This window comes from Pezoporus flaviventris, unplaced genomic scaffold, assembly GCF_033815535.1.
Source record: "Pezoporus flaviventris isolate CSIRO_AGI_PZ_B2104156 unplaced genomic scaffold, CSIRO_AGI_Pfla_v1 ptg000046l, whole genome shotgun sequence".
NCBI classification, from domain to species: Eukaryota; Metazoa; Chordata; class Aves; order Psittaciformes; family Psittacidae; genus Pezoporus; species Pezoporus flaviventris.
The window spans coordinates 1,578,898-1,595,159 of NW_026892594.1; the positions used below are offsets into that span (position 1 = coordinate 1,578,898).

The 16,262-nt window shown below is 44.0% G+C and overlaps 1 protein-coding gene across 5 annotated transcripts in view; it reads right to left on the reverse strand.

The window, feature by feature from the left end:
- Nucleotides 1-258: 258 nt before the first annotated feature.
- The window catches only part of LRGUK (leucine rich repeats and guanylate kinase domain containing), a 54,762-nt gene continuing 38,758 nt past the window's right edge, over nt 259-16,262 (reverse strand). Inside the window, exons 17-21 of one of the 5 annotated variants that reach the window (XR_009745997.1) lie at nt 13,210-13,298; nt 8,023-8,157; nt 2,010-2,179; nt 515-1,230; nt 259-399 (exon numbers count right to left, since the gene is read on the reverse strand). Coding sequence is in view for 4 of the 5 variants with exons in the window: in XM_061467965.1 (XP_061323949.1) it covers nt 1,085-1,230; nt 2,010-2,179; nt 5,283-5,318; nt 8,023-8,157; nt 13,210-13,298 (576 nt within the window). In the remaining variant the exon portion in view is untranslated. Of the gene's footprint in view, nt 400-492; nt 1,231-2,009; nt 2,180-5,217; nt 5,319-8,022; nt 8,158-13,209; nt 13,299-16,262 lie in introns of those variants that run through there. The other 4 variants (XM_061467965.1, XM_061467961.1, XM_061467962.1 and 1 more) reach the window with 4 other exon arrangements.

The following is a 16,262-nucleotide window of genomic DNA, read 5'->3' on the forward strand; positions in this document are numbered from 1 at the left end:
AACCAGGCCACGGAGCAGCCTGGCTTTTTGTTCTGTCACAATCAGTGATATGAAAAAGATGCTGTTGTCCTTCAGCTGGAAAGAGCTCTATGGAAAGGGAACTACTTAATAAAAAGCTGAGTTGTTTTCCAGGCCCTACTGGAATTTAAGGTCAAGGCTATCTGTATCTATCCATTAGTTACCATGAGCTGAGCTCCTTTGTTCAGTTTATCCTATTTAATCACCAAAACCCCTTGGCCACACTGTGAACAGGCAGAGCTCTTCCATGGGCCCTGACTCCACACTGTGGCAACGAGCTGTGCTGTCTTGTGTGCATGCAAAGATCCACGCTGCAATAGGAATAGCAAATGCCCCCTCCTCATGGGAAGCTGCTGGGGCAAAGGGGCTTCACTGTCTGCTCTCTAAGTAGATGGTAATGAAAATTAAGCAGGACAAGCATTAATTCAAGAGGTTTATTTACTTGTCAGAGCTCCTACTCCGCATAGAGGAGAACAAATGTTCACACACTACTCACAGCTTCAGCTAGCCCTCAGCCATTCTACTCAGGTTCCCTGATGGCTCCTCACTGGGCTGTTTAAATACACTTGCAAATCCAAGAGCTGGGACTCATCCCTTCAAAAAACCACATTTCATTAAACAACAAAGAGGTCTGGAAGTCGTTTTAACTCTCAACTCAACTCTGACCATTTCACAAAGTCCTTCACTACTCCTACAATATAGACAACATTAACAGAGACCCCAGTGCTCCCACACCTCAATTAAACCTATAACATAGGAGAGGAAGAAAAGAGAGAAGTTAATGGAAGATGTGGTCATGTGGCTGTTAGGAATAAAATCCACACCATTTCCCAGCTGGGAGTGCCTGGGGAAATAATTTCTAGCTTTGGGGAATAGAGAAATTACTTTTTTAATCAAGTTATAAATACATAACCTTTTTTTGGGGAGAATTAATTAGAAATGGATTTAGGAATAATATTTCATAGAGTTTGCTTTGTGGAAGAGAAATAGATACATAAAAATCACTGTTCCTGTTAGGCAGAAAGAGTCAGTGTAATCCCAACAAAGGCTTGGCTAGTAGAGGCCATCAATGGGTGGTCTTCTTCCTCCCCGATGGGATTGGAGGTAGGACAGGTTTGGAGCCTGCCCAGTTGCTGAGCTGAGGCACTTGAGAAGAACCAGCCTTGGACTTGCTGTGCTTTCTCTGGGGGTTCTCAGCAGAGAATTCAGTGTCTGCAGAAATAAGAAGTGAAGAAGCACTAAGAGGGTGTTTATAGAATCATGGAATGGTTTGGGCTGAAGAGACCTTAGAGCTCCTCCAGTCCCAACCCCTGCCACAAGCAGGGACACCTTCCACTAGAGCAGCTTGCTCCAAGCCCCTGTGTCCAACCTGGCCTTGAACACTGCCAGGGATGGGGCAGCCACAGCTCCCACAAATCTGCAGCTGAAAAGCCGGTGTTTTGGGGAAAGAGGGATGAGCAACACCTTCAGGTAGTGACTGCTCTCCCTCTACGTATGGAAGAGTAACTTTACACCTAAGCAGACACTAGCTAATTTCTCAGGAAGTTCATTGAGGGAAAGCTGCTGTATTGAGTGTGTTGCGTTCACACTGCGATGAGTCTGCCACATCAAAGTATTGTAGAATCATAGAATAGTTAGGGTTGGAAAGGACCTTAAGATCATCTAGTTCCAACATATCCTTGCTTCTTAAAAGTGTCATTACTAGAAGCATGAAGAAGCTGCTCTGTAACCCAAAGCTACTGCTTTTATAGTAAGATGCAGAGCCTGAGCAAAGCTGTTCTATATTCTATTACATAGAATATAGAACAGAATGAACCAGGTTGGAAGAGACCTTTAAGATCCAGTCCAACCTTTATCCAGCACTGCAAAGGCCACCACTAACCCATGTCACTGAGGGCCTTGTCTACTCAGTGTGTGAACACTTCCAGGAATGCTAATTCCACCACTTTCCTGGGAAGCCTGTTCCAAGTGGTTCAAAATGTGGTTCAAACCTTTCAATCTGCGCACTCCATCTTCAGCTCTTCTTGGATTTTGATGCTTAGCTTTGGCTTCTTCAGGGAGGTGAGCATGAGGAACAGGGCTCCGAACAGGCAGACCTCCAGCAGCAGATGAACCAGCTGAGATTAGGAATCGTCCCCTGGCAGGACCAGATTCTTTGCAGCTGAGAGGAGGAAATGATTCATCCTTTAAAATAGCAATAAAATAGCATATGCACCAAGCCTGACGGTACCACTGATGTTGCAGTCACACGACTCAGTCAAGAGACAGAAATAAATCCCAGTACTTACCGGTTACACAAAGCTTTACACATCACAAAACTTCTAGTGCTAGCAAACACAGCTACTGCCTCTCTCCATCTGAATTTATTGATTTCATCAGCCACTTGACAGTGCATCAGCTCCAGATCTGAGATCAGAACTCAGGGCTCCTTGTTCCTAAATCCATCTTCGATGTTCTCTCTTGGTGAGTGAAAGAAAAGAGGAACTGCCTCGAAAAGAAGCGTTTCTGTAGTACCCCAGTGACAACACAAACCATGAGCAGTCATTTACCAGTGAGTAGTATCCAAAGCACCTCTGACCTGTTATGTCTCTTGCAGAAAAGCCAAAACACGAATGGTCTGAGACCCTGACAATGATAACGACCGTGTTGTAGCTCGTTCTGCTAAAGCCTTCCCATTTCCCTCTATAGACTATCAATTTACGTCAAGATAAGTAAGGAAAAGGCCTTGATTGATATGGAAGGATCAATAACTACCTATTTCATGCAAAACTGTTACGTATTTCTGGAGCAATGCTTCAAATAATTAATAATGTCTCTGTACAGAAAGGACTGTTCGGGTCTAGGTGAGAGAAACTAATTCATAGATTTATGAGCCTAGGAGGAAGATTATTCACCCTGACCTTACCCATGGGGCAGGCCAAAGGAATTTCACCCTCTAATTCTTGCAAGAAGTGTTTAAGCTTGTGAGAATAACTGTGATTACAGTGTTGTGGGGAAAGGAAAGGAAGTATTTCAGTGCTATTTGAATAAACCCATACAATAAGAAGAAAGGATCATGAATAATGAGATATAACAGTGAGGTTCTCCCATAAGAAACAGGTAATTATCTTGTCACTAGATAGATGTACTATGGAAGACTATGGGATTTTTTCTGTTGCCTTCAAGGTAAAAGGATATTTTATCCCTTAATGTACTGAGTGCTGACGTCTTCCTCTGAGGTCCACTGCACCCAAGGATGCTCATCAAACACCCAGTGCTCCAGCCAAGTGCTTAACCCTAGTTGTAATCTCATTTTAGCTGCCTGTAATACTCATCAGACATAACTGCAGCAGGGATGAGAAATAACTAGAAGCAGTAAATCCAGGCTTAGTATAAACAGCACCTTGGACTCTTCAACAGCATCTATTCCAGTTTCTAAAAGGCTGACTACTGCTTTTTGCTTCAGAGAACACAGTCACACATCCACCTACGAATAAAGGCTAAAAATAGATACACATGGTTAGAATTAACCCCCATGGAGCTCTAGCTGCAACTACTTGAACGCGGTGTGTTAAAAACCAGCCTCCAAAGGTACTCAACAACAATCTCCATGGCTTTCCTCCTCAGCTGTTCCTTTCTTAAATGGCAGAAGACAAGGTAGAGCCTGGAAATAGATCATGTACCACTGGGCAGGGTGTAAAGGGAATGCAGGCACTCAGGCTTTTGTAGTACAAGTGTTACAGGAAGCATTTAACTTAATTAAGGATTCTTGTAAAGCTGCTTAATGAGAATGACATCAAAGGTAAGTGGGAAACTAGAGCTTATGGGGTCTCGGCCATGTAGATGTCCAAGGTATTTGGGAAGTGTGGGACAGAGGAGCTGAGAATTTGCCTCTATGCCTTTGCCAGGTGACCTGTGAATGAATTTGGACAAGGTATCCTTAGTCCTTTCCTGACAGCCTCAGCACAGAAAAGAGACCGTTTATAGGGGAAGCAGGCATGTTGGGGGGTTGGAACTGGATGATCTTAAGGTCTTTTCCAACCCAAACCATTCTGTGTGTCCTGACTTTAAAGTTTTCCCTCGGTAATGAGTTGAGGAGTAAAGCACTGGCCTGCTACAGATCCTGTTTAGATTCTGGTTGCACTGGGCTGCCAAACCCTAACGTACATCGTTGCACATGACGTTGTAATATTTCAGTTGATGGACATTTCTCATTTGCTTGCGTTTGGCAGGAATGAGGATGTGCAATTCAATATTTGAGTCAGTTCCTTGTTAAATGGTAGGTGAGGTTCTTATTCCACCCTCAAACTTGCAAACAGGCATAGTACAGAAGCTAATGGGAGTCCTGACATGGAGAACGCTGTCTCCTTGTCTTCAGTGTGAAAAGGTGCTTATACAAGAATAAAAACTGCGGCAGTTGCTCTGATTTTGTCTGCTTTCTATTTCTGTCACTGGTAGAAGTGAATGGAATAGAACGGTGGGGTGAGGTTTGAATTGCCCCGTATCAAGGCACAGCCCACAGCCTGTACATACAAGAAAAAGTTAGGGAGAAGATATCAGGAGAAGAAATAGAGAGGGACTCTTCAGAAGGGAATGTAGTGATAGGACAAGGGGGAATGGCTTTAAAGTACAAAGGAGATTTCGGTTAGACATAAAGAAGCTCTTCCCTGTGAGGGTGCTGAGGTGCTGGCACAGGGTGCTCAGAAAAGATGTGGCTGCCCCATCCCTGGCAGTGTTCTATGATTAAGAAGTTTCTACTCTCCAACTCACTGCACTTTGTGTCTCCTCTCCTCATTATGCTGTAACCAGATCGTTTCAACAACCTTACAAATACTTCTGCTTGGTTAAAGTGAGTGATGAAATACAGCAGAGAGGGACCCAAAGAATTTATCATTGCCTGTGGCGAGTAGCAGTGCTTTAAAGTACAGTTGTAAGATCTATTGCCCTAAAGGACTGCTACTCACCAAAGGCGATGATAAATTGCTTAAGCCTGTGAGTGAAAACAAATGGCACCTCAGGCAAACATAATCCACACTTCCATGTGTGGGAGAGGTCAGCCTCCAGCAGAGGACTTGAGAAGTCCCTGGAAACTAGCACAGTGTTTTCTTTAGTGAGATCAGGAAAGACCAGGTCATCGTAGGTTACTTCCCAGGAGGAGAGCATAGCTATGGTCTCAGCAATGCAGAGAGAGAGACTAATCTGTTCTTGATGTGAGATAACCCTGCTCTTGGAAAGCAGTGTTTCCTTCACTTGCTGTGCTCACAGGTCAACGCATCCATACGTACTCTTTCCCCTTGATGGCTTTTTTTACTTTACTCTTTCTTCCATTCCAAATGTTGAAAGCATGAAATTGGAGAGAAAGAAGAACATATTAAAGCACCTCAATATTCAAACCAGATAACTGCAGGTTGTACAATGCTTCAGATACGGGGGGGTTTCAAACACATCTACACAACAGCGTTTCCATCCATCACTCCTCCAAGCAAATTCCTTCCCAACTTCCCGTATTTCCCTTGCAAAAGGAGCTGGCAACACAACTCTCTACCAGTTTGCTGTAGGCCATGCTGCACGCACGGAAAACGAATCAGATTAGCAGTTTGCTTTTCCTCTCCTCACAGTTGTTTTCCCACTGTGTTATTAACAGCGCTAAATGAAAACAGTGCTGAAGTCAAAACACCACAATGTGGTGGAGTAGAAAGACATATTTATTCCCATATGCGAAGGGTAAGACCTTTACAACTCATCAGAGCTTCGCACTCACTTGAGTTATAGGTCTTGCTGCTTCCTGCTAAGGACAGATGATGCATAATCCCTCAGCAACTTATTACGCACTTGGTTTCTCTCACACACTCACTCTGTTCCCCCTCAGCACACTCCACCATGGCACAAATACTCAGGACAAATGAGTCTGCAGAGGCCTGTGGTTTTGCCCTTTTTAACAGCATGCTAATTAACTACTTGTAATTACAGTGGCAGGTAGTACATCACAGAGAGAGCACAGTCTCTGTAGGATAGAAAAGGAACACAGGGGTTTTTACAACAGCAAGCTTAGCTCGAAGTTCTGTTTAACACGTGAGGGATGAGGTGAAGGGGTTGAAATCTCACAAAGATGCTCGGCATTTCTCACTGGTCTGATTTAATGTGAAAAGCTGCCTCATACCAGAAGTGTGACCAGCAGGTCAAAGGAGGGGATCCCGGCCAGAGGTGCTCTTGTGAGACCCCACTCGCAGCACTGTGTGCAGTTCTGGTGTCCTCAGCATAAGGAGGACATGGAGCTGTTGGAGCAAGTGCAGAGGAGGCCACAAGGATGCTCAGGGGCTGGAGCACCTCCTGTATGGAGACAGGCTGAGAACATTGGGGCTGTTGAGCCTGGAGAAGAGAAGCTGCGTGGAGACCTCAGAGCAGCTTCCAGTGTCTGAAGGGGGCTACAAGGATGCTGGAGAGGGACTCTTCATCAGGGACTGGAGTGAGAGGACAAGGGGTGATGGGTTCAAACTGAAACAGGGGAAGTTCAGGATAGATATAAGGCAGAAGTTCTTCCCTGTGAGGGTGCTGAGGCACTGAAACAGGTTGCCCAAGGATGTTGTGAATGTTCCATCCCTGGCAATGTTCAAGGCCAGGTTGGCCAGAGTCTTGAGTGACATGCTTTAGTGTGAGACATCCCTGCCTACGGCAGGGGGTTGAAACTAAATGGTCTTAAGGTCCTTTCCAACCCTAACTATTCTATGATTCTATAATTCTATGTGTGTTTAGGAGGTTATTTAACAATGATTTTTACAAGGTGTGAAAACACAGAGGTGGCAAATCCACAGCATGATGTGTTTAAATAGAGCAGGAAAGGTATATTGGTTTGCATGGGATTAGAACAAGATAGCAAACATGGGGTTGAACCCATCATCCAATTCAAGTTTACCAACAGCAAGACAGCATAGCTCACTCTAAGCCATTCAATTTAGCTCATTCAAGTTGAAGCTTTCAGATGAACTTTGTGGTAGTTTGTGAAGAGTGAGCAGAGGATGGCTACAAGCACACACCTACTTCCTAGTGTGGATGGGGATCTGGTGTGTTACGCTTCTCTAGGTCATGCTGTGTGGCATCCGGCTGTTTCTGTATATCCCATCTGGGCATGGGATTACAACAGATGGCCAGGAGAGGGGAAAAAGCAAATCTTACCCAGGATGCTGCATAGAAAAGCTGCAATGTCACTGCCACAGCAGCAGGCAGGCTTGTTGGCAGCCAGAGCTCAGATGTACTTATGAAACAGGACCATTAGAGTAAGTCACAGCCATCCTGTAAGAGGCAATGTGTACCTGCAGAGCCAGTCAGGAAAATATAGCTGAAGGCACTGAAAATGTAGCCTTTTCATATCTTCTTCTACCTTCACCTCTCTACAAGCTTTAAATGAGATAGGGAGATGTTTCCCTCTCATACCTCAGAGCCTGCTTAGCTGTGGTACGAGTAAATGAGGATGTTCATCACTCGTGAACAGAGATGCTGCACAAGATATGAAGCATAGTAGCAGTATTTGAGATAGCAAGAGAAGGTAAAGGTATTACAGTGCTCAGTATTGTGATGGGATCTGATGCTATCATGGATGAGATATGAATGTGAAGATCACCAGAGCCTCCCAAATGGTAACTATGGTACTCCTCTAAAGAAAGAATGAGAAATAACCCTGATAGCAATATCTGGTAAATTTGTTTTAAAAATGTATTTTTCACTCAAGTTCTGTTTTTCTATACTGGACCAAGTTTCTTTCAGCATCTTTCTCCCTTCAAATATCCTCTTGATAGAAAGCTCTCAAAATTCTCTTTCTGTGTATGTGAATTATGGTGTGTAAATGAAACCAGTCCCACGAATGGCAAGACTTTGGTTTATGTTGCAGGGACATGTGCTTAATAAGGCTGTTGATGTAGCAGATGAGACAACTGCATTAGCTTGGGAAATGGTTTTAGTTCTTGCACACTGCAGCATTAACCTTCATTCCACCCAGCGATGATCTGCTGTCTCAGAAGCTGAACTCACCGGCCCACTGGGTTACTCAGGGGGAAGCTCTGGTCTTGGGTCATATTCCTTCCATCTGAGAGCACAGAAGCATACATTATTGGTTCCAGGAATTGCTGATGGGAGCTGCCTGGTGCAGGAGTGGCTGCCAGGTCCCTGAAATGATATGGAAAGAAAATAAAGTGCTTGTTACCTGCATTTCTATACTGTGATAGCTTCATTGGAGCTTAGTGAGTTCAAAAGACCTGTTCAGCTGGAGGGGAGTGTTATCTCCTGTGGGAGAGAAGCAGCAATATAAGCAGTTGGGGGTAGTAATCCAGGCTCTGTTTATAGCAAATAGAGAGGAACAGTCACAGCTACAGTAGGAATAAACTGAAGCTTGAGTAAGGAGCTAAAGCAGCCTGGATGAATCACTCTCCATTGAGACAGCAGTGTAGGGCAACTTGTTCAGATAGAGACATTTTTATTAGACACACGAAGTGGGGTGAGACTGTGACTAACTCACAAGATGAGAGTTTTCATCATCACTGCCATGTATAACACCTAAAGCAAAGCACTCTTGATAATTCCAAAGTTGGCATCACTATTATTGCAGTAATTGGCACCACTATTCATTATTATAGACTTGAACCACAGAGCTAAAACCAAAGACAATGACAGAATGATTTGGGTTGGAAAGGACCTTAAGGACCATAAAGTTCCAACCACCTGCCAGGGGCAGGGACACCTTCCACTAGCTCAGGTTGCTCCAAGCCCTGTCTGACCATAGGCTGTTAAGGCAACAAGTACACCACTGCTGGTTTCCCATAGGAAACAAAAAGGCTGGAATCTCTCATTGCCTTTTCACACCTCCTCATCTTGCCAGAGCAGGACTGTTCCCCTCTGTGGGTCTTCTGATGCTTCAGTGATGAGGCTTTCCCCTCCCCTCCTCAGAAGTCAGTCCCTAGCCCAATACACTGCGTTGCAAGCCAGGTTTTTCTACTCTTTGCCTTTAAATTTCCCTTTCTTTAGTTTGTTCTTACTAACACCTATAAATAAAGCTTCCCTAGTGTAAGGCCTCAAGCTGTTATTGTTTCACTGTCAAGCAACCACCAGCTGGTAATGGTGTTTGTTTGTTATCAGCTCAGATTGGAATCTGAACCAATTACATAGGTGAAAGGGCCTGATTCCTTTAATGCCCCCCAGAGCCGACTGCTCTCAAAATCAGTTCTTGTAAATCCACATGGTGGAAATGAAAATAAGAAGACACGAAGAGAAGCTCAGCAAAGACCTCTGATGTACAGCACAGAAATACACCCCCTGACAGGGGAGGTTAAAGCAGGAATCTGAAGGCAGGACCGAAGGGCAACCATGGGAAAATGGGCAAAGGTTTGGCTTCAGAACCTGTGACCCACTCTGGAAAGCTGCAACTGAGCTGATAAATAAACTTAAACCACCATGGCCAACAGCTATGGAAAAGATGCATTGTTAGAGGTGTGATAGGGATGGTTTTTCACCTTCTGCCTCCGCACTAAATGTCTCCATTGTGTCGTCTCTCATGTTTTGTACTGTCATTATAGGTATTTGGGCTCAGAAGAGAATTCAAATTGCAGCAGGATGCCTCAGCTCAGAAAACAAAAAAAAAAGAATGGGAAAACAGGCTGAAGAAGTTCAAGAGCACCCTGTGCAAAGGCACATCCATGAGTTCAGAACAACGTCCTGGCTTTGTCATTAAGAGGGGCACAGAAATAAAACTGAAAGAGGCAGAAGTTCTTCCCTGTGAGGGTGCTGAGGCGCTGGCACAGGGTGCCCAGAGAAGCTGTGGCTGCCCCATCCCTGGCAGTGTTCAAGGCCAGGTTGGACACAGGGGCTTGGAGCAAGCTGCTCTAGTGGAAGGTGTCCCTGCCCGTGGCAGGGGTTGGAAGTGGAAGAGCTTTAAGATCCCTTCCAACACAAACAGTCCTATAGCTCTCTGGAACAATGTGCACATAAATCTTATGCTCACAGTAATCAAATCCAAGCTGAAGAGAGTCTCAGCCACAGGCAGACCATAGAGTCATAGAATAGTTTGGGTTAAAAGGACCTTAAGATCACCCATGGGCAGGGATGCCTCACACTAGACCATGTCACCCAAGACTCCATCCAACCTGGCCTTGAACACTGCCAGGGATGGGGCAGCCACAGCTCCTCTGGGCACCCTGTGCCAGCGCCTCAGCACCCTCACAGGGAAGAGCTTCTGCCTTATCTCCAACCTGAACTTCCCCTGTTTCAGTCTGAACCCATCACCTCTTGTCCTATCACTCCAGTCCCTGATGAAGAGTCCCTCTCCAGCATCCTTGTAGCCCCCTTCAGACACTGGAAGGCTGCTGTAGACTTTCTCTCTCTGAAGTTCTGGCAGTGAAACTGTAAAGGGTATGAATTCCTTCCAACTCAGAGAAGCAATGTTATAAATCCTCCTCTCGGCGCTGCCTGCTCTTGCTTCCTCCAGTTCTTTCAGCAACATTTAGAGGAATTCAAGAAGTTAATCATTAGCTAAAGGCCTGATTTGAAGGAGACTTTAACCCAACCTCTTATTTATTACCCTCAGATACACAGACAACTAGTGAAATTACTCAGAGCAAACCACCGAGTGTTGCTTGTACATTATGTTAGGCAATGAGACATCAAAATGACTTCAATTACACCTGCACACAGCCCCAGGCAAAAAATAGAGGCCAGGTTTCCAGTAATTTGGGTTTAAGAATCTACATTTATGTAGATAAGCCTGAGGGTCTGCAATAAATAAGATAGGTTAGATTCTTGTGTGACACCACTTTTAACATTCCCATACTCAGGAAAATGGAGCAGTATATTTCAGCTTGGATTAAAATGTCTAATGATGAGATTAAACATTAAAGAATCTTTTTAATATTTACAGATACACAAGAATTCAAACCATACCTTTGGAACTTCTTGGAATATATCATTTTTGACATCACTTTCATCTATTTCATACAATTTAGGTCCATTCCACACTGAAGCAGGGCTCTCATTCTCTGCAGCAGCGCTGCTCAAACGCAAGCTGAGCTGCCCCTGCCCTCCACCATTTCTGGTCCCCAGCCACCTATTTACATTCCCAGTCCTCTCTCAGCATGATGCTAGCACAAAAGTGGTTCTTCCTAATATACAGATTGGATATTAGGAACAATTCCTTCACCAAGAGGGTGGTCAGGCATTGGAACAGGGCATGCTTTGCCTAGAAAGGTTGCATCAGATGATCCTTGAGGTCCCTTCCAGCCTGGTGTTCTATGATTCTCTGAACCTCTCTTCCATGAAGAACCACCAAACCCGAGGTGAGCTTTCCCAAGGTGAAAGCCCCTCTCTGATGGGTATTTAAAACTTGATTCAATTCTGTGTAAATAAACCTGCTCAATAGAACAACCATGCACTAACAGTGGAGAGGACCTCTTGACCTACCAGGTTCTCCGCTATTTAATTGCTACCTTCCAGGATTCAGCTTCTCTCTCAGCATTTCAACCATTTTATAACATTCATATTTATGGCCCCTCTTGACATAACATCTTGTACGGAATGGGATGTTGTCTACTCTTGCCTCCAATTCCACTGAGTGCACCTATCCCTTGAGGCCTGGTAATTGCAAGTACTGATTGGGGGTGACAGGATTTGCTCTCACCTGCCTGACAGCTCTGCCAAAGCAGCCTAATACTTAACTCCAAAATCAGCTTCCAAAAGATGCATCTTGTGAAATAAAGGGAGTAAAGAGCAACAAGCAGGAAGACTCACATGAACAGTTCATACTGCAATGCTAAATCAAACACAAAACATCCAGCAAAAGAAAACACTGATTTCTGTTCTTCTTCTCATTTCAACATAGTTTAAAATGAATGAATCAGCTACTTAGAAACCTCTTTCTCTAAGTAAAGATTTGGGAAATGCATCATAATTAGATTAGACATTATTTTATTATTTTATCACTTTATTATTTTATTGATATAATTATGATGATTGTTATAATTAGATTAGATATTAGGAAGTCTTTCCCTGTGAGGGTGGGGAGGCGCTGGCACAGGGTGCCCAGAGAAGCTGTGGCTGCCCCATCCCTGGCAGTGTTCAAGGCCAGGTTGGACACAGGGGCTTGGGAGCAACCTGCTCTGGTGGAAGGTGTCCCTGCCCATGGCAGGGTTTGGAACCTGGTGAGTTTTAGGGCTCCTTCCAACCCGAACCATTCTGGGATTCTATGACAATTATGCCTCTCTGTGTATAAGCTTTGGCTGTTGATTTTCTAGAGACACTTTAATTCAGTAGGGTTTCCTTGTTATTTCTTTCTTTTCTTTTATTAAGAGTCAATCTCCAGACTTTGTCATTGGAATGATTTTCATAAAACACATCTGGTACCTACAGCTGGTGACTGCATTTATACAGGACTGAAATGGGCTGAAAGGTATGAACTTTTCTATCCTTTCTGATGACGGCTGCTTTAGAGGCCTATGTGAGACTTTAAATGTCAACACTGTGAGCCTTTTCATGGCAGGTAGGAAAAGCAAGTAAAGAAGAATTCAGATTAGGAAGACTTACAAGCAGGGGAAGGCAGGAGTGCCACAAAAGGTCAATCAAAGAAGGTACATTGAGATTCATAGACTTTTAACACCACTTTTGCAAGGCTGTGACTATAAGGAAGAAGAAGAGAGACAAGATAGGATCCAAATTCTAAAATAAAAAAAAAATAAAACAAGTAAAAAATTAAATGAGGGATGGAACCAGCTTTCAGAAATTGCATTTGAAACAGAGACATCCAGGGATTCTATTTGAAACAGAGATACACTGCAGCAACCAACCTTGTGCTGAGCGCGGCTGTGACTTTCCAACGCTAATTACTAGGAGTGCTAAAAGCCATGGGGAAGACTGGGAGCTGCCAGAAAAATGATCCCTTTCTGCTCTTGCAGACAAAACACACACATAAATTTCATAGTTTTAGACAAGTTACTTGTGGATGGCTCTGCCTCACATATTTTTGGTATATATTTGGGGACTGCTACACTCCCGAGTCAAAAGACAGCCGGTGTGTGATTCATTTGTAGGGCTAGACCAGGGTGATGGAGAGTTGTCTGTGAGATCTGCAATCCCTGACAGCTTCTAATAATTCATCCTTATGAGCAGTGGAGAAGAAACCTTCCAACAGGCATTACTCATTTGATTGCAAAGGACTTGGCTGAAACCACTCTACTTTACCTTTGGAAGGGCTGGCCAGATGCATTAGGTGCTTTCCCTGACAGAGCCTGACGTAGTGCACAGAAACGTCTTTGGAAAGAAGCTTCTTCCTGATAAAGAAATATGAGCAACTTTAGACAGCAGCTTAAAAGTATATATGGTAACTTAATTGGTTATGATACTCCTCTCCTTTGCTAAGGCTCCAGAGTGTATGAATTGATAGATTCTGGGAAAATAGCAGAGCTATATTATAACTAACAAGGTGCTAAATGTGATTCACCAGTCTACACAGACTCAATTTTAGGTTGAAATCCTGCTACCTTTGAAAAAATGAAGATCTTTACCTCCAGTGAAGCTCCATTTCTTCACAGTAGTCAAAATGTGCGAGGAGGTAATAGGAAGAAATACATTCAGAGAACTACTTTTGATGCGTCCCAACCTCCCAGTATGTTAGAGTAGGGATAATTCTAGCTATGCTGTTGTCTTTTCACTACCAAGGGACTGAATACAGTCAGATTTGCCTCTGCCTCATCTTAAATGCATTGTCTCCTTTCTCCAGCAATGCTTTACCAACTCTGTATCAAGCAATATCCCCCTCGCCAATGAAAGAACTCATTGCTCATTATATCTTCACTAAAAGAAAGAACCTTCTGCAAGTTTTCATTCGTTTAAATGACTTTGTACAATGAATACATGATGATCTCAGCAGGAAAATGTGGTCCTGAGTGTTAAGGGCATGTTAACATGTGCTGTAGGACAATATAGTTCCTCAGGTCAGACAAACGCAGCAGCAGCATGCCCTTAAATACATTAACATGTACATCACAAAGTTATTAAATTGTGCTTTCTTATCAACCAATAGCCATTGATAATTATCAGTTTAATAGCTAAATCACATGTAATAGAGGTGTTTTGTCATGGTAGATGCAATGAAAGAGAATATGGTAAATCTGTGGAATGCTCACATTACGACTGGTGTGGATTCCTTCACTTTCTTTCATTACTTACACTAAGTAAGGCTCTCCTTAGGTGCTCACCAAGCTTGTGCTTTGTTTTGCTCTCTTTTGGTGAAGATACAGTTCTCACCTTTATTTCTGTGTAGATTACAGTTGTAGACACCTTTGTGTTCATACCTGGTACAGTTAATTACAGCCATACAAAATTGGCATGCTCACAAGGGATAAGGCTGCAAGGAATCACATCTACTGTCTATCCCTGAGCAGCAGATCCTGCTTCTCATATTGCTTGTGGATAATTCCCATTGATTTCTTCCTGGTTTTGATTGTCCAGTTCTACACGGTGGGAGTGGAATGTGGTTACTGCAGTGACAGCACACAATTTGGATGCCAAAAGCACTATAATAATTTCCAGTCCCAAATGTAGCAGTTTAGACAAAATTTCACTTGAAGGCCACTGACATATTTACATTCTTCTCATTAAATATGGTCTAAGAGGCACCTGCGTTTCACCTGGAGTGTTTTACTATGTTGTCACTTCAGCTGATGCTGTAAAGCTTCCTCTGCATGTAAAAATATATTGGAAACTTAGTGCAGTAAATAAGGAAAAGGTATTACCAGCCCTGAACAAGGAGACTAATAAGAAAGAGCCTTGCAGCCACTAAGTAAGTGGAACCCAAGGTAAATGATGGCCCCCTTAGTCATAAACCACTTCTGCCTGACTTGACAAAATGCAAACTTTCAAAATAGGAATAAAGAAAGATTAAATAAAAGGGGAGAAAAATAAATTGCTGGGGTAGGAGCGATGGCAGAGTGCCACCAAAGTGAGAAATACTCTGGCTTCTCCCTCATATTAAACTAACAAACCTTGGGATGAAAGAAACTTAAGGGTGTTGGTCGATGAGAAACTGAGCTGGCTTCATTGTGTGCTTGAGCCCAGAAAGCAACCATATCCTGGGCTGCATCAAAAGGAACGTGACCAGCAGGTCGAAGGAGGTGATCCTGCCCCACTACTCAGCTCTTGGGAGACCCCACCTGCATCACTGTGTGCAGTTCTGGTGTCCTCAACACAAGAAGGACATGGAACTGTTGGAGCAAGTCCAGAGGAGGCCACGAGGATGATCAGGGACTGGAGCACCTCCTGTATGAAGACAGGCTGAGAACATTGGGGCTGTTGAGCCTGGAGAAGAGAAGCTGCGTGGAGACCTCAGAGCAGCTTCCAGTGTCCAAAGGGGGCCTATGCTGGGGAGGGACTCTTCATTAGGGACTGTAGTGATAGGACAAGGGGTGATGGGTTCAAACTGAAACAGGGGAAGTTCAGGCTGGAGATAAGGCAGAAGCTCTTCCCTGTGAGGGTGCTGAGGCGCTGGCCCAGGGTGCCCAGAGAAGCTGTGGCTGCCCCATCCCTGGCAGTGTTCAAGGCCAGGTTGGACACAGGGACTTGGAGCAAGCTGCTCTAGTGGAAGGTGTCCCTGCCTGTGGCAGGGGTTGGAACTGGATGAACTCAAGGTCCCTTTCAACCCAAACCATTCCATGATTCTATAATTCTATGAAACATGAAAATGAACAGCACTTGTGACGGTTTTGGAGCTCTGCATAGCTTGAAAGGATGCATTTCGTTTCAGAAAGCTGAAAGATGGGAGGTTCTCTAACCATACCTTTCTCCACATCTAAGAAAGTCTTTTTGAAAGCCTGGGAAACAGGGGCAGGGGGGTTCTGTTACTCTCCTCCATCTACAGCACTAATCCTAAACATCAGAGGTACTTATAAATACAGAGATAGCGGCAAAATTGTAGAGCAAGTCATGGCGGCCAAGCCATCATTCATCATAATGACATCATAACCCTGGAATGGAACATAGTTTAAAGCATTCATTTTTCTTTCCCCCCTTCTCCTGTCATCATCTTATAAAATGAGCATTAGCCACATCTGCTTCATAGCCCCCACTCCTCCACTGCCTGCAAGCAGGGTGAATGCCTGTAGGGAAAGTTCCATTAAGGAGAAGGAAAAATCCAGGAAGAGAGATGAAGCTGGAGTTGCAAGAGGTTATTTGAAATCCAAGCACGTTGTTGCATGTGTTGATTGGAAAAGTAAAAGCAGCTGAAAAATGTGCTTAAA